The sequence below is a fragment of the Pipistrellus hanaki genome, assembly GCF_964339955.1.
Source record: "Pipistrellus hanaki genome assembly, chromosome: 3".
Lineage (NCBI taxonomy): Eukaryota > Metazoa > Chordata > Mammalia > Chiroptera > Vespertilionidae > Pipistrellus > Pipistrellus hanaki.
This window is the reverse complement of record NC_140505.1, coordinates 23,675,349-23,693,334: the sequence shown is the minus strand read 5'-3', so window position 1 is coordinate 23,693,334 and position 17,986 is coordinate 23,675,349. Positions and strand designations below refer to the sequence as shown.

The following is a 17,986-nucleotide window of genomic DNA, read 5'->3' as shown; positions in this document are numbered from 1 at the left end:
TGGCTGAAGAATAAGTTATGAGGGGTAAGAACAGCTGAAGATAAAACCAGAGAAGAAAAGGAGAAGTTGGGTGCAATCTTGTGCAAAATGAAAAAGTATCAGGAACATAAAAAAAAGATGGCCTAAAATTAGGCTGGAACTGGAATAACCCAGCCAACCTTTAATAATGCTGATTCTGAAGCTCAATCTTCACAAGCTCTTTGTCAGTATGATGCAGCATTCAATTGACCAGTTTGGTTCCCTAGGTCTTGGATAATGTTGAAGACTGCCAGAAGGAAGATACATACATGATCAGATAATGTCTTAGAAAGATCACACTGGTTTGAGAGTGAAAGATGTATCAAAAAGGTCACAGAGCACGCATGTAGGTCCAAAAAAATGCTATTACACTAATTCCCACATATGCCTGAAACAGAAGGGGACAGAGAGAAAATGTATTGGGAAGGCACAAGAATACAAGGAATAAAAAAATTACACTTAGGATATTGACTAGGAAGAATGTGAAGAAAAGCAGTAGAATAAAAAGGTGGTCCACAGCAAATCACCAAAATAGAAAGAGGAATACACGGGTAGAAAGAGGAATCTCATCTGGAGAATAAATAATAAAGAGAACCTGGAAAAACACAAGACAAGGAAGTTACTGAAGTTAAAAAAAAAAAAAGTTTGAAGGAGAGGATGATCCTCAACAATGAATATTAGCAGAGAGATAAGGAAAGATAAAGTCTTAATTACTCCCACTGGATTGACCATTTAACAGATGACTGGTTATTTGAATAGGAAATTTTTTAGTGAGATGGTAGTAACAGACAGACTGCCCCAAATTAAGGACAAAATAGGGAAATGAGTATTCAGAATCTAAATAGAAAGTGTAATAAGATTTTTTTTTTTATTCAAGAAGTTATAAAAAATTCTCATCATAAACCTACATTCTTTAAGTAAGTGAGAATTGCAGTAAAAATACAATCAAATCTATAATAATTGATGTTTCTCACATCAGGAAATATAATAACTGAGTAGGTTTTCAATAGTGAAAGAATTATCTGAAAATCCATATTCAATATGAAGAAAGGTACATTATGAGTGGTATGGTAATTGTTTAATTTTTCAGAAAGCAATATGAAAATGCAGTATACATCAAACTATAAGACTATTTCAAATACCCATCTTAGCCATTTTAAAAATTACTTAATCAAAAATATTGCAAGCCTATTAGGTGGAAGCCACTGTAAATGTCATAAAACATAATCAATCCGTCCCTACCAAGATGTTCTTTGGAAAGACTTGAAGTAACTCAAAAGGCCAGTTATAGGGAATGGACAAAAAGCAAACACAGTAATAAAATGCTTAAGTTTGAAGCACCTTTAATTTGTGATTAGAAAGGGGAAATGTAGGGCTTTGATTAATTTTGCTTGAAGAAATAGAGAAGGGAATACTATAATAAAGAGGCACAATACTTTTGGCAAGTCTGTTCATAAATGGAGAAACAGCTTAAAGTATTCTTAAAAGGAAATGGAATTAACACATTATCACTTCTTAAAATATAATTCATGCTTTTGTTTAAGCTGCAGGGGAAGGGAACCTTTTTTCTGCCAAGGGCCATTTGGATATTATAACAACATTCACAGCCCACATAAAATTATCAACTTAAAAATTAGCCTGCTATATTTGGTCAAACATTTAATTAACTCACCTCTAATGCCTTGGCAGGGCCAAACCCACAGGCTAGATTTTCCCCAGCCATGGCTTAAGACAGTGGTCGGCAAACTCATTAGTCAACAGAGCCAAATATCAACAGTACAACGACTGAAATTTCTTTTGAGAGCCGAAAACTGACTTCTGCGCATGGGCCACGAAGTTTCAATCGCACTGTACGTGTTTGCCTGCACGTGGTATTTTGTGGAAGAGCCACACTCAAGGGGCCTAGGAGCCGCATGTAGCTCGCAAGCCGCAGTTTGTCGACCACTGGTTTAAGAGAATCAAAGTCAAGGCAAACAATTGAGAAAACCTATACATTCCTACCTATTCTCTGTCTCCAGTTCATTCTTGCGAAGATTTGCATCATCCAGAAGGCTCTGCAATAAGGCAATTTTTTCATTGTCTGAACCCTCTTGGTTAAGTTTTAATATCTTATTTTCATGCTGAAGACGAATAAGTTTCTCCCTAAATGAGTACAAGAAAAACATTACCTGGTACATTAATACAACCTATATATATAAAAGCCCAAGTGAACATTCAACGGGTAGCTATGACACGCACTGACCACCAGGAGGCAGACGCTCAATGTACAGGCATGGAAGCATGGAACAGACTGATGAATCTCAGAGGGAAAGGGGTAGGGTGGGAAGAGATTAATCAAATATTTTATATGCATTCAAGAGGTCTGGTGCATGGATTCATGCACCAATGGGGTCCCTCTGCCTTGCGTGCGGGGACTGGGCTGAAACTGGCAGTCCAACATACCCCAAGGGGTCCCAGATTGCGATAGGCCAGGCCAGGCAGAGGGACTCCTCTGGTGCACCAATCCAAGCACCAGGCCTCTAGTATAGTTTTCAAAATCCAACTATGTATGCTTACAGATTTAATACATAGAACAGAAATGAAAAACCAAGTGCCTGCAAAGAATGTAGCTCCTGTTGTAACTGGATAAGACATTACATCTCAGGTCGTAAGTACTTTCTTTTTAAGAATGGATAATCTGAAGGAAACTCTCCAAGTATTATGATTTGTAATGAAAGAGATTTCAAAATCCTATTTTCTTCTGATTTGCATATTGAAGCTATGAGAGCATTTACATATTTGTTCTTTAGTGCTTATTAAAAAACATGATCTCTAGTGCCATACTCTTAAATTATTAATCATTTGGTGGCAAGATATAATATCCAAAGAAGTATGTCTTCAAGATATGTAGTCCGTCCATTCATATATATATATATATATATATATATATATATATATATATATATATATAATGTAAAATTTTTGTAATAAACCAGATTATCAGAGCCAACTTACTGGACTGCATTACTGTGGAATCCTATGTTATGACAAAAGCTTACACTGAGGGATGTTAATAGCAACAGCCACAAAAAGCTTACCACTACATTTACTGCAGGGATGATATAATTGAATATTAATCCATGTCAAGCTATACTTGAAGATCTTGAAAATATAATTCATTCTTAATTTTACTCATACCAGATGCTATAAAAAGCTATGCTTCTCATGTAAAAAGAAAACATATAAACAAAACAAATATATACAAAACAGTCTGCTCTTATTTTATAAACACCATACAGCCTATAAAGCAATTATACTTTTGCTGTTGAAAATATGAAAGTCAAATTTGTGGCCCAACTTAAGCAATTACATAAAACTTAGTATATTTTATGTATGAACAGCATGACTTTAACATATATTTGAACTGCAAGTAAGAACACTCATGTAGGAGGAGGAGGGAAGGATAAATGAGAAGAAAACAGAAACCCTCCATAACCGTATGGTGCAAAATAATTGCTGCTGAAATATAGCCTTTAAGGCGGTGTATATGTACACACATGCTAGCAGTTTAAAAAATGGATCACATAGTACTTTATATTGATATCTACTATTTATACTTAAATTTTCACATTTCATATCAGTAAATAGCACACTTTAATATTTTAAATGACACATTAAAACACATTGAAGAATTATTTAATTTAATCATTGGGCATTTAGGTTGTTCCCAATTTTGAGATTTAATATGCTAATAATCAGCTTTATAAATATATCTTTGTGTATAACCTTTATTTCCTTAGGATTAATTTCCAGAGAAATAAATTTGGAATCAAAAGATAGTCACATTTAGATAATATACACTTTTTGCCAAAATGCTCAGAAAAAAAGTTGTACCACCACAAGAAAAAAAATTTGTGCCCTGGCTGGTTTGGCTCAGTGAATAGAGCATCGGCTGCAGACAGAAGAGTGTTGGGTTTGATTACTGTCAAGGGAGCGTACCTCAGTTGCAGGCTCAATCCTGGCCCTGGTTGAAGCGTGTGTGGGAGGCAATCAATTATGTGTCTCTCTCACACCGATGTTTCTCTTTCTCTCCCCTTCCCTTCCACTCTCTCTAAAAATCATGAAAAATATATCCTTTTGTGAGGATTAACAAACAAAAAAAGTGTGGTGATGGATCTTAAGTAAACTGACTATGGTAATTATTTCATTATATATATAATATCATTATGTTATATAACTAAAATTAATACAATTAATATGTCAAATATCTCATTAAAAATTAATTTTTAAAAATTTGTACCACTTTATGTTTACTCTTGTTTATCAGTTTCCAATTTCTCTATACCCCTAATATCAGTGAAAATTATCACTTATAGTTTTTGAAATTTGATAGGTATATTTCATAATGTATTAAACCTATTAGGCCATTGTGTATAACACATGTTGTAAATTTTTGTGCCTTTTACCATTTGAATATCTTGATAGCTCTCCAGACACAGAGTATATTTTATTTTTATTTTTTTTTATTTTTTATTTTTTTTTTAAATCAATCTTTATTGTTCATATTATTACAAAGGTTCCTCATTTCTTCCCCCCTCCACCAGGTTCCCACCCCACCCTCCGCCCCCTCCCCATCCCCCATTGTCCTCATCCATAGGTGCACAGTTTATGTTCAGTCTCTTCCTCCCTCCCTTTCCCCGATAGTAAATCCCTTTTCAGATAGTAAATCAGTTACTTAGCATTTTCTCATATCAATAATACCTCCACATGCCCAATGATACATTTCACACAAAAGACATTTCCAAATAGGTCAACCAGCCTCATCCAGGCCCCACCCAAGGCACTCACAGATCAACACCCCAGCCCTATACTAACTCAACACATCCAGATCTAAGCCTTCATCACTTGATTCAGCAGACCCTCAAGTTCCCACAAAAGTTTCCAGCCATGTCTGAGAGGCAGCCGTGGGGCAGGGGCAGGAGAGGAGCGAGCTGTTCCGGGCCTGGCTGCTCCGGGCCTGGCCTCTGTTACTCTGGTTTGTTCCACAACCAGCTGCTCCGGGTCGGGTCACTGTCGCTCCCGACCTAGTTGCTCTGGACTTGGCTGCTGCTGCTCCCGGCCTGGCCGCACCCGACCCGGCTACTCTGGGCCCGGCTGCTCTGGGCCCGGCCGCTCCGGGCCTGGTCGCTCCCAACCTGGCAGCTGCTGCTCTGGGCCTGGCCGCTCCCAGCCTGGCAGCCGCTGCTCCGGGCCTGGCCGCACCTGACCCAGCTGCTCCGGGCCTGGCCGCTCCCAGCCTGGCAGCCACTGCTCCGGGCCTGGCCTCACCCGACGCGGCTGCTCCGGGCCTGCCCGCTCCCAGCCTGGCAGCTGCTGCTCCGGGCCTGGCCGCACCCGACCCAGCTGCTCCGGGCCTGGCCGCTCCCAGCCTGGCAGCCACTGCTCCGGGCCTGGCCTCACCCGACCCGGCTGCTCCGGGCCTGGCCGCTCCCAGCCTGGCAGCCACTGCTCCGGGCCTGGCCGCACCAGATCCGGCTGCTCTGGGCCTGGCCGCTCCCAGCCTGGCAGCCGCTGCTCTGGGCCTGGCCGCTCCCAGCCTGGCAGCTGCTGCTCTGGGCCTGGCCACACCTGACCCGGCTGCTCTGGGCCTGGCCGCTCCCAGCCTGGCAGCCGCTGCTTTGGGCCTGGCCACACCAGACCCGGCTGCTCCCAGCCTGGCTGCTCCCCGCCTGGCAACCGCTGCTTCGGGCCTGGCCGCACCAGACCCGGCTGCTTCGAGCCTGGCCGCTCCCAGCCCGGCAGCCACTGCTCCAAGCCTGGCCGCTCCCAGCCTGGCAGCCGCTGCTCCAGGCCTGGCCTCACCCGACCCGGCTGCTCCGGGCCTGGCCGCTCCCAGCCTGGCAACCGCTGCTTCGGGCCTGGCCGCACCAGACCCGGCTGCTTCGAGCCTGGCCGCTCCCAGGCTGGCAGCTGCTGCTCCGGGCCTGGCCGCACCCGACCCAGCTGCTCTGGGCCTGGCCGCTCCCAGCCTGGCAGCCACTGCTCCGGGCCTGGCCACTCCAGCCTGGCAGCCGCTGCTCTGGGCCTGGCCGCTCCCAGCCTGGCAGCCGTTGCTCCGGGCCTGGCCGCACAAGACCCGGCTGCTCTGGGCCTGGCCGCTCCCAGCCTGGCAGCTGCTGCTCCGGGCCTGGCCGCACCCGACCCGGCTGCTCTGGGCCCGGCTGCCCCAGGCCCGGCCGCTCCGAGTCTGGCCGCTCCCAGCCTGGATGCTCAGGGCTTGACTACTGCTGTTCTGGGCCTGGCTGCTCCCAACCCGGCTGCTTTGGGCCCGGCTTCTCCGGGCCCGGCCACTCCGGGTCTGGATGTTCCTGGACTGGCCACCCTGGGCTTGGCTGCGTCCACCTCAGGCCTGGCTGCCACTGCCCCAGGTCTGGCTGCTCCAGTGCTGGCTGTTGTTGCTCTGGTTCTGGCTGCTGCTGCTCTGGGGCCTGGCGATTGCTGCTCCGGGCCCGGTTGCCGCTGCCTTGTGCCTGGGCACTCTAGGCCTGGCCGCCGCTGTTCCAACATTCTGTCCTTTTTTTTTTTTTTTTTTTTTTTTAAACGCATATATGTTGCAATGTTGGCTGGTGAGTTGAGTTCTGTCTTAGTCTGATTTTTCAAGATCTTCTTTGTATTCTTTCTTAAGTAATTTTACTATCTTTTGCTCTCACTTGATTTCTTCACATTGAGAACTTCTTTGGTTTCTTCCTCCTTGTCCTGGGAGCTCAGCAGATTGGCCTGTGGCACCCCTTTGTTCTCCGCGGGTTCCTGCGCTGCTCCAGCCTGTTGCCGGGGTTGGCGCCGCCCAGGAAGCAGCCCAAGGCCTTGGCTCCGTTGCCCGCGCTCAGAGGTCAAAGGCTCAGGGGCACCCCCCCCTGGGGGCCCTGTCGCCCGGCTCCCTGCTGGCGCCCAGCTGGCCGGTGTCCGGCAGGGGCTCCTGCTCCCTGTCACATTCCTCCAGTCTGGAGCTTTTTTTTTTTTCTCTTTCCCACTAGGGGAGTCTAGGATCAGAGTCAACAGACTGTCCTCTGCGCACAGTGCGCGCGACTCTGGGTGCTCCGCTTTTCGCCACTCCCCTGGGATTCTGCCTCACAGCCCCGTCTCCCCCTGCTCGAGCCTGGGTCCCCAGGGTCTGGTCCAGGACTGGGGTTCAGAGCAGTCGAAACTGGGGCCCAACACAGCCTGGGCTCCCGTTTCCTTCCCTCCAGGGCAATCCCGCATCAGAGTCAACATTCCTTCCCTTGCAAGCAATGTGCGCAACTCCGGGGGCTCGGCCTTTCACCGCTCTCCCAGGACTCCACTTCACAGCCCCGTCTCCCTCTACTTGAGCCTGGGTCCCCAGGGATTGGCCCAGAACTGAGGTTCAGAGCAGACCGGACTGAGGCTCAGTGCCGCCGGAGGCCCTGTTCCTTCCGGCTAGGGTAATCCAGCATCAGAGTCAACATTCAGTCCTCTGCACGCAATGTGCGCGCGACTCCGGGGGCCCTGCTTTTTGCTGCTCGCCTGGGATTCCGCCTCACAGCCCCGTCTCCCCCTGCCGGAGCCTGGGTCCCCAGGGTCTGGCCCATAACTTGGGGCTCAGCACTGCCAGTTCGGGGGTTCAGCCCAGGCTGGGGGTTTTATTTCCTTCCTGCTAGGGAACGCCGGGCAGCACCCAGCCCGCTTCTCCTCTCCGGCTGCAACCTCTCCGCGCAAGTGCATGCGAGCGCGCAGCATGTCTCCGTACCTTAGGCTTTTTTTCAGCTCCTCTGATTTTCCTTCTGGTTTTCTCTTTCCTTCTTGTTGTAGAATTTTCAGTCAGTCGACTACCTGTAGCTCTGGGTGATGTCCACTCTACATTTTAGTTGTATTCCATTGAAATTGTTGTGTGCTGCTGCGGTTAGGTGTCTACCCGAGCAGCCATCTTGGATTCCCTCCCACAGAGTATATTTTAATTTTAATGAGTCATACTAAAAAAAGTCATTTTATTTTTTGAATCTTTATCATTGTTCTTTCCCTCAATTTAAAAATCCAAACTGCATTACCAATAAGCTTCCTTAAAAATTGTTTTTTAGGCATAACCATTTATTTATAAATATTTATATATAATGTGTTCATTCATTCAAATTTTAATGGTCCAATATGAAATACTACATCAGATGGCAAAAAAGAAAAAGGTATACAAGATGCTTCCAGAGTTGGTGTTGCATTATACTCCTTTTGTGTATCCTTCTTAAATAAATGCCAACAACCATCAATATTGTCTTCATTTATTCAGCAAGCATTTTAATGCCTATTTTAAATCACAGTTTATAAAACTCTTAAACAACCACTATATTATTTAATACTCCCAAGGGTATTATAAAGAATCAAGGCCAGTGTCAATTTAAAAAGGGGGCAAACAGACTCACAGAAGGTAAAAACAATATTCATATTCATCATTCTCTATCTTCTGGATACTTGGTGCCTCCCCACCAAACCTTTATTCTTTTTTCAAAATATATGTTGTTATTAATTTTAGAGAGAGAGGACAGAGAAGGGAGAAAGAGAAACATCAATGAGAATCATTGACTATCTCCTGCAAGTCCCCTACTGGGGATCGAGTCCACAACCCGGGCATGTGACCTGACTGGGAATTGAAATGGTAACTTCCTGGTTCATGGGTCAATGCTCAATCACTGAGCCACATCAGTCAGGCCAGTCTTTTATTCTTATACATAAAGTCTTTTATTCTTATACATATTGCAATAAATGGAATTTTAAAAATGCTATGAATAAAAATGTAAGATACTAGTGAGGGAAGAACAGAACAGATAGGAAGATATTTCTTCCTGTCTATTATATTAAATCTTTCCCAGACCATTCTACCTAATTAAAAGATGAGTTTAAGTGATTAATTATTGTGCAGGCTGATGGTTAAACATAGAGTTTGTTTTGGGGTCAAGTGATTTTATAGCTAAATTTTTGCAAAGGTTACTCAAGCAGAGAGATATCAGTTTGCAGTATATGTGTGAAATATTGTCCTACTTAAGTAAGAAGATCAAGTCTCTTGGGCCAGTTGAAAAATGCACCTAAGATGCTGAAATAATGAACATTTGCTATTGAGTTCATGCTGAAAGTGTTAGTAACAAAGAATCCTATATAATAGAAGCCTAATATACTGTGTATGGTCATCTGGTAGTCCGTTAAACTAATTAAAGCATAATATGCTAATGATATGCTAAAGCTGCTCAACAGCTCGCTATGATATGCACTTTTATTTATTTATTTATTTATTTATTTATTTATTTATTTTTAAATATATTTTATTGATTTTACAGAGAGAGGAATTGAGAGGGACAGAGAGTTAGAAACGTCGATGAGAGAGAAACATCGACCAGCTGCCATGCCCTTGACCGGAATTGAACCCGGGACCTTTCAGTTCCCAGGCCGACGCTCTATCCACTGAGTCAAACCGGTCCCGGCTGATGTGCACTTTTATATAATATATAATGGGGGCAGACAGTCGACCAGTTGATATGATGTGCACTGGCCACCAGGAGGCAGATGCTCTGACTGGTAAGTTAGCTTGCTGCTGGGGTCTGGCCAATCGGGACTAAGCAAGATGGGCTGGACATGCCCTAGAGCCATCCACGGTCCCTCCCTGGCTGGCCAACCTCCTGAATCCCTTCCTGGCCCTGATCGTGCACTGGTGGAGTCACTCAGCCTGGCCTGCACCCTTTCACAATCCAGGACCACTCTGGGGATGTCAGAGAGCTGGTTTTGGCCTGGTCCCACAGACCAGGCTGAGGGAACCCACAGGTACACGGATTCATGCACCAGGCCTCTAATAAGGAAATAATCCTTTTTGTATTGTAGAAAAGTTTTCTCCAGAAATATAATGCAGTGTGACTATGAACTTTATGATCTCCTTACCTGATTTCAGGTGTAACAATTTCTGCTGCCAGACTATCTGAAGACTCCTGACTTCCCAGAGGCATTAATCCTATAAATATGTAAACATGAATGTAAAGGTAAGAGAGAGCACCACCATTTCCTTTAGTTTCTAAATGAAATCCTATTTTGAGCCTCAATTTTAACAGCTAAAATCTTTGTTTTAGTTAAGTAAAAGACCATGTCACAGTTGTTTTAAGTTATTATTATGGCTACTGAACTGGTTTTACCTTGAGTTGTGAGCTGCCCTTCTTGAGCCTGTACACAACGAAGCTCTTCAATGGTTTCCTTCAGAGAATCCCTTTCTGTTCGTAACCTCTGGAGAGATTAAAAACAAGGGAAGTTAGCAGAGGTTATATGAGTTTATTCATTAGTGGTCTTTGCCTTCCCTAGTAAAATGATAAACAGTAGGAAATATGGATGTTTTGATCTTCTATGAAAGCATCACAGAAGATAAAAGATTACAATAATTTTTTTCTCACTTAACTACTGAATATCTACAATGTACAAGGCAATATGCCATCCACAGTTAAACATAAAAAACACAACTTTTACACCATCCTTAACAATAAGTATTTGATTATGTATATAACATTCTTTTCACGAAACACACACACACACACAAAAAAAAATTAAAGAATTTAAATAATTGAAATCATGATGGAAAAAATATTTTTAAGGGGTTCAAAAAAGCTGGATAACAACCAAAAGAATTGTGCCTTCTATAATAATCATACAGAAAACAAAAACACTACATAAATTTACAAAAAGGCATGAGCAAAACAATATAAAACATATTAGAATATAAATATATATAAAATTAGAAGTAAAAACATTCTTTTAATCTTTTATATCTATTTCTGAATTCACAATATACATGTGAATCTCAAGTTTAAAGTTAAAAATAAGTAGGATTTGAATTTTTAAACTTATAAATAGGAGGAATTAACAACAAAGCACGAATTAAATATCTGTTTTAATATTAGTAGTGCTCAAAACCAAATTCCCTAATATATATACTCACATCCTTTTCTTTTTGAAGACTATCAACTTTTTCTTTTAGCCGCTTATATTCAAAATCTAATTTATCTGCTTTCTTCGATTCTTCAGATAATCTATTCTGCAGTTCTACTACCTGATACAGAAAGATAGCATTAATTTTTATAATCTCAAACATTAGAAATTATTACTATTTTCTTCTACAAAAATTCCTTCCCCACAAATATATATTTTTTTAAATGTGTATGATACAGCAGCCTAGCTGAATGGAGAGAACTGGCAACAAAAATCTACAACTAAGTTCTGAAATCTAAAGCTGGGGAATGTCAGGCCCACCGGCCACATAAGGCCTCTGAAATCACTTGGTCAGGCTCTGCCAAGGCAACAGCAGGTGGGACTCGAAATGCAATAAATCTAGAAGCAACATAAATTTATATTAAGTGAATTATATTAAGCAAACAATGTTATACATATCCAAATGGCCCTTGGCAGAAAAAAAAGGTTCCCTACCCCTGATCTAGAGTAACAATGTTCACTTGCTGAAAGAGGAGTGGGAATTACATGTAGAAGCCAAGAGGTACAAATGATCAAAACCAGGAACCCAGAGCTTTGAATTTAATGGGAGACAGATGGCTGTTAAACCACCTTGGATTCAAAAAGATGAGTCAGTAAATAGGTGGATGAGAAGAAAATCCATCAATTGGAAAAGTCAATAGGAAAATTTGCCTTTCTTAAAGTGAATGCTCTGAGTTTGAAAAAGTATAACTTGAAAATATGCAATACATTCTAATACATAGATTTGTGTTTAAAAATGTTGCCACATGCCTTGTCTGGCAAATCTTAAGCCCATTAATTAATTTAAAATAGTCCTGTTTGGTAAATCTGACATAAGCAAAACCCACACTGTCTGGAGGAATACCACCTCAAACCAGGCCCTCCAGTATTCCCCAAGATAAAGATGAGCCACACTAAAGAACAAAGACCTAAAAGCAATAAGCCAATGCCAACAATAGTCAGCAGAAAAACATTAATAACAATAACAACAACAATAAAATGGTAGAATAAGACCTCCAAGGATTTTAGATTGTAATTATCAGATATAAAGTATTAGATTTAATACTTTAAAGATAAGGAAGGAAATCTAAATTATGAAAGGAATAAGAGACCATTAAAAATGATCAGGCTGGTTTGAAAGTACATCTAAAGACTATTTGTAGAAAGAAAAATGTTATCAATGAAAAAGCATATTAAGCTTCAGATAGGAAATAGAATTTGTGTTTTATACAATTTCTCTACAGCATTTCTAGGCATAGATATTTTTTATTTACTTTGTAATTCATTGTTAACACTAAATCTGATGTCCTCCATTAGTTCTGAAAAATGTTTAGCCATTCTTTCCTTCAAATAACGTCTTTCTACAATTCTTGTTCTCTCCTTTGGACTCTAATTAGATAAATTCTCCTTTTAATTTCACACCTTTTCATCTCATTTATAATTCCCTTCATTTACATTTATTTATCAGTTCACACTCAAGCTCATTAATTCTTAAAACCTTGTTATATGTTAAAAATGTTATAATAAAATGTAGGGGGAAAGTGTATCCACCAAAATAACCTGCCATGGCTGTTCTACTGAAACTTCTCTAACTTATCTTAATAAGCTAGTACAATTCTGATGCGAAAATGAGATGAGGAAAAGTGTTAAATAGAAAAGTCCAAGTGAATCATTGAGGCAAAATATTCTACGTAAAATTAACAAAGCAAATCTAGCAAGGTGAAAACAACAAATAAATCCACAGTGACCAAACTAAGTTTATCTCAGGAATGCAAAGATGGCTTAAGCATAGAAAAACCCAGTAATATAATTTGTCACATTAATAGAGAGGAGAAGCACCATAGGAGTCTCTCAGGAAAAGCTGATTAAATTCAATATCCATGTAAGACAGACACCCTGAGCAAATTAGAAATGCAGTGGAATTCCTTTCTCCTAATAAAAGGTGGCTACAGAAAACTATAGCAATCCTTATTCTGGTAAAATGTTTAAAGCATGTTGTATAAAATCAATAAAAATATTTGTCTACTAGTATTGCTTTTATTTAAAATAGTATTAAAGGTCAGACATGCTGATTAAGAAGAAAAAGAGAGTATAGAGTAGAAAGAAAGAAAGCTGCTTTTGGCAAAAGATACAGCTGACAATACTAGAAATAATATGAAAATTTGATAAGGTTGCAAAATCAGTGTACAAAAATCAATTTCAACCAGATAAATGAGCAGCAAGCTGAAAATGATAAACTTTCTTAAATACCAAGTACATAAAATATCAAAAGTAAATATAACAAAATATGTGCATGATATTTACAAGTATAAAACTTAATGGAAATATATTATATTTGCTGATAGGAATATTATTATCATAAAGATTTCATTTATCCTCTACATTATTCAACAGAATCAATGTAATTTTTCAATTCCAAAAGTGTTGGGTATAGAGGGAAAGAAAAGGTCTAAGAATAGACAATTCTAAAAAAGAGCAAGGTGCAATAATACCAAATATCAAAGCTACTAAAAATCTATAGATAATAAGATCATGAGGTACTGGTGTAAGAATAGACAAATAGACCAATAAAGTAAAAGAGCGAGCCCAGAAACAAACCCACATATATCATGGAAATTTAGGTAAGTTAGACTAAAATATGGTAAGTTAGACTTGTAGGCACTGTGGAAGAAACTATTAGTAAGTGCTGCTAGGTTGACTGCTTGTCCAGACAAAGTATCCCTAACCTTTCACCCTTCACAAAAAATGTGGCTCAAAGACATAAATGTGCAAAACAAACTTTAAATCTTTGTTAAGAAAACAGAGATTAATCTTACATCCTTTTGTAGGAAGTGATTTCTTAAACAAGGCATAACAAACATTAATCATAAAGAAAAAGATATTTAAAATTCATTATATTAAAATTAACAATCTCAAAAAATGTAAAAATGATAGGTCACAGATTGGTAGGAAATAGTATATATATAAAAAGATTAATATCAAGAGCATATAAAGAACTTTCAGTAATCAATAAGAAAATAATCCAATTTTTAGAATGATTCTAAGATAAAAATAGGCAATTCACAAAATAAATGTGATCAGTAAATATATTTGTAATTAGGGTAATGCAAAACAAAGTATAAGTATAAAGAGACCATTTCATATCTATCCAATTGTCAAAATTTGAAGTTTGATAATATTGTTAGTGATGATGTGGAGGGGGAAATCATGCAAACTTCTTGCTGATAATACAGTCACTTTGGAGAATAATTGGGAAGTATCTAGTTAAATGAACATATTCTATGGAAGAAATTCCACATAGTTGTAAAACTTTCACATATATGTAAAAGAGGTAAAATTCAATACTATTTATTCACAGTGGCATTTCTTGTAATATAAAATAAAAAGTTGATACATTCTATCTGTCCTTCAACAGGAAAATGGGTAAATTATGGTATAGTCATTTAATAAGATACTATATAGCAGTACAAATGAATGGGAGAAAGCTATATACCTATCAACATAAACAAATCTCACAAATATACTACTGAGCAAAAGTAAATTATAGTAGAGTTCTTTTACTTTATAATTTATACAGGTTGGAGCAAAAGTAGGTTTACAGTTGTTTGTATGGAAAAGAATACAATAATCTATAATAATAAAAGCGTAATATGCTAATTAGACTGGACATCCTTCCGAATGACCTTTCAGATGAAATCCGTGCTTTGAGGAAAGCCTGGGTCCTGGGTACCTGCTGGCGGCCAGAGGGAAGCCTGGGTCCCGGGTGCCGGAGAAGCCGGTGCCAGCAGCCAGGGGAAGGAAGGTCTATTCTTGCATTAATTTCATGCATTGGACCTCTAGTTAATAAATAATACAAGAATAAACTGTCTCACGTACTCACAACTATAAACCTACTTTTGCCCTGTATAGCCTTAAAACATGTCAAAATGCTATAAATTTTATCTACATACATATGAATAAATATACATATGCAGTAAAAGAATAGAGTGGCAGTGCCCTGGCAAGTGTTGCTCAATAGTTAGCACATTCCCTGAGCACTGAAGGGTCTGGGGTTCAATCCCCAATAAAGGGCACATACCTGGGTTACAGGTTTGATACCCAGCCCCGGTTGGGGCTAATGCTAGAGGCATTTAATTGATGTGTGATATTTCTCTCTGTCTCTATCCCCCTCCCTCCCTCTCTTAAAAATCAATGAAAAAAAATGTCCTCAGGTGAGGATTAATCAAAACAAAGACTAGAGCGGTGATTTTCAACCGGTGTGCGGCAGCACCCTGGTGTGCCCCAAGGATTTTTGAAACATGCAATACCTGACTATGTAGTATGGGGACCGACATTTCCCCCCTTAGATTGTCAAATAAAAAACTGATAACAGCCAACACAACAATAACCGTCGGTGTGAATGAACCAAAATTATACCCTTTTTTGGGTCAGATCAGTAAAAAATAATTTTTTTTGGCGTGTCGCAGAATTTTAACAATTACTTTACGCGTACCACGAGATGCAAAAGGTTGAAAAATCGCTGGAATAGAGAGATGCATTGGAAGGAAACCACAAACAGCATAGTGGTTACTATAAGGAGCATATTTTATTTTTTAAGCATGGACGCAATGTATTCTTTTTTTACTTTTGCGTAGTTAAGAATTATATAATAAATTTAAAAATGAAGAGCAATAAAAGGATCTACTATAGAGACCAGTTAATAAGCTCTGGAAAAGAGCTAAGTTTCATAGGTAAAAATTCGAACACCGTAAAAGCAAGTCAGTAGATTTTGGATAAGCCAAAATTAGATTTTGGGTTCTAACGGAGAATCTGCTCGAAAATGTCATCAGGAAACCGTTACGATTCTTTTACCTGTCTCTTATAGGTCTCAAGTTGACTTCGAGCCGCATTGGCTTTTCTTAACTCTTCCTCTAGACTGACAGTGTTCTGCATATACATAGTATTCTTCTCTTCTAAGAGTTTAACCTGCCGTCTCAAATCACCAAGGTCTTCTAGCTTCTTTTTATATGATTCCACTTGGCCCTCTAGTTTAGACACTTTATCAGAAGAATGTCTAGAGTAAGATGGGAAATCAGAAACACATTCACAATTATATAGCTGTTTTAGATAGTGCTAAAATAAGAGGGATCGTGAGATAATAACACATTCTAATCAAATTATAAGACCAAAGATAATTCCAGGTTAATTTTTTTGCTCAGGTTAAAAAATATAACCAAATTACAGCAAAATTTGTAATGACAAACGTTATATAATTTAAGGAAAGCAAGACTATGTATAGCAGGGGGTAGAAAGGTTGGGGCTGTAGCCAGCAGACACACATGCAGTGGTAGAAAGTGCAAAATAAATTGTGTAGTGTCCAAATGATTTGGCCATTAGAACAGCTGTTTCAGTGGAGTAGTTGGGGCAGGTGGGGGCAAATTTTAGGGCATTAAGGAGAGGACATAAATTTTACCCTGTATAATCTAAATTTGTTCTGGAGGGAAGGAGAGAGTAGTAAGTCTCTCCCTTTTCTAAGATAAGAGAGACCTAAATGTACATATATGCTAAGGAGGAAGATTCAAATGTGAAGAGAAATAATCATCATGTAACACAGTCCCTGTGTAAGCAAGAAGCATTGAGACCTGGAGCACTGAAGAGGAAATTAGCACTGGACAGGAGGAAGAATAGCAAGTCTATCTTCTAGAAGCAGAAAGATTAGTGGGAATGAAGGGAATTCAGGAGGCGCGGGAGACATAGGACATGGAGAGTTCAACAGCCCATGGCCTTACCTCCATGCAGCAGGAGATAATGTCACCCACTGAGCCTGAGGCATGAGAGAGGTGGGGTGCGATGGGCATGCAGGTGGGAAGAGTTATGAAAGCATGTCATACCCAGGAGAGAAATGGGAGACAGAGCCATCTCTGATGAGCAGCAGAATGGAGGACCCGTGGTAAGAACCCAGTGAAGAGTAAGCTTATTAATTTGCAGTAAGAGAAAACTGTATCACTATGTGAATTTCTCTTTGTCCTCAGGATTCAGAGCAAAAGTGTAAACTATAGATGGTTAGAATGATCCAACAGAGGACAGATTATACAAGAATGGCAACAGTGGAAAAATGAAGTGATAGGGAGTGAGGTTCCTAGTGAGCAAATAGCTGTGGTGAAGATAAAAAGGCCCATCAAGGAGATGAAGCCTTGTGAGATATGACAGTATTTGAGAAAAAGGAAGACCAAGTGATTGCAGGACTCAAGATTAAAGAAAAGGAATAGTAATAAGAAAAGCTCCAGAGATATACAAGTATAAAGTAGTGGTCAGAGATTAATTTCTATTGACAAACATTTATATAGCACTTATTTGCCAGGCTGTTCCAGTGTTTACAAATATAAACTCACCTAACTTCACATATAAATCTGAGGTATGTGTGTGTATTATTTTCATGTTTACAGATGAGAAAATGTTTACGTGGAAGTTAAATAAATGATGGCACTGAGATCTAAATCCAGGTGGCCCGTCTTTTAAACAACCTACTGTGCCCAGAGATCCTAGAGCTTGTAACATTGGTGGAAGAAATGGCCTGGGTGATGACAGGTCTGGCACTGTACAAAGATGGGAAGATTGTTTACCTAAGAACATCTATCTCATCTTTTAGAGACTGAGCATCATCTGCCAAAGTGGTTAGTTCATCATTCTGTTGCCGAAGTTCAGAGATCTCCTTTTCTAACTCTTCACAGCGTATTCGATAGTCATCTTTGGCTGCTTCTAGTCTGTAACCAAAACAAAACAAACCAAGAGAGTACTATTTACTGTCTAATAATTCTCCTTAGTAAACAGAAATAAAAAGCATGAGAATAAACTCTTCCTGAATTTGTCTCTTTTGTGACCATGAACTAGAATTCTAAGTTTTCATTATCCTAAAAAATGGATTCTAATATTCTGAGGCTAATGAAAAGATAAAAACTAATTACCATTCCTTTATTTAGAAATTTAGACATCAAGTAATACTTTT

General features: G+C 40.0%; 1 protein-coding gene across 1 annotated transcript in view; it reads right to left on the bottom strand.

Annotated features, from left to right (window-relative positions):
- Window positions 1-17,986, bottom strand: part of HOOK3 (hook microtubule tethering protein 3) — a 77,870-nt gene that overhangs the window by 24,218 nt on the left and 35,666 nt on the right. The window contains exons 10-15 of the mRNA XM_084879832.1: window positions 17,604-17,744; window positions 15,853-16,054; window positions 10,973-11,083; window positions 10,179-10,266; window positions 9,931-10,000; window positions 2,020-2,160 (exon numbers count right to left, since the gene is read on the bottom strand). Coding sequence (XP_084735958.1) covers window positions 2,020-2,160; window positions 9,931-10,000; window positions 10,179-10,266; window positions 10,973-11,083; window positions 15,853-16,054; window positions 17,604-17,744 — 753 coding nt within the window. The remainder of the gene's footprint in view (window positions 1-2,019; window positions 2,161-9,930; window positions 10,001-10,178; window positions 10,267-10,972; window positions 11,084-15,852; window positions 16,055-17,603; window positions 17,745-17,986) is intronic.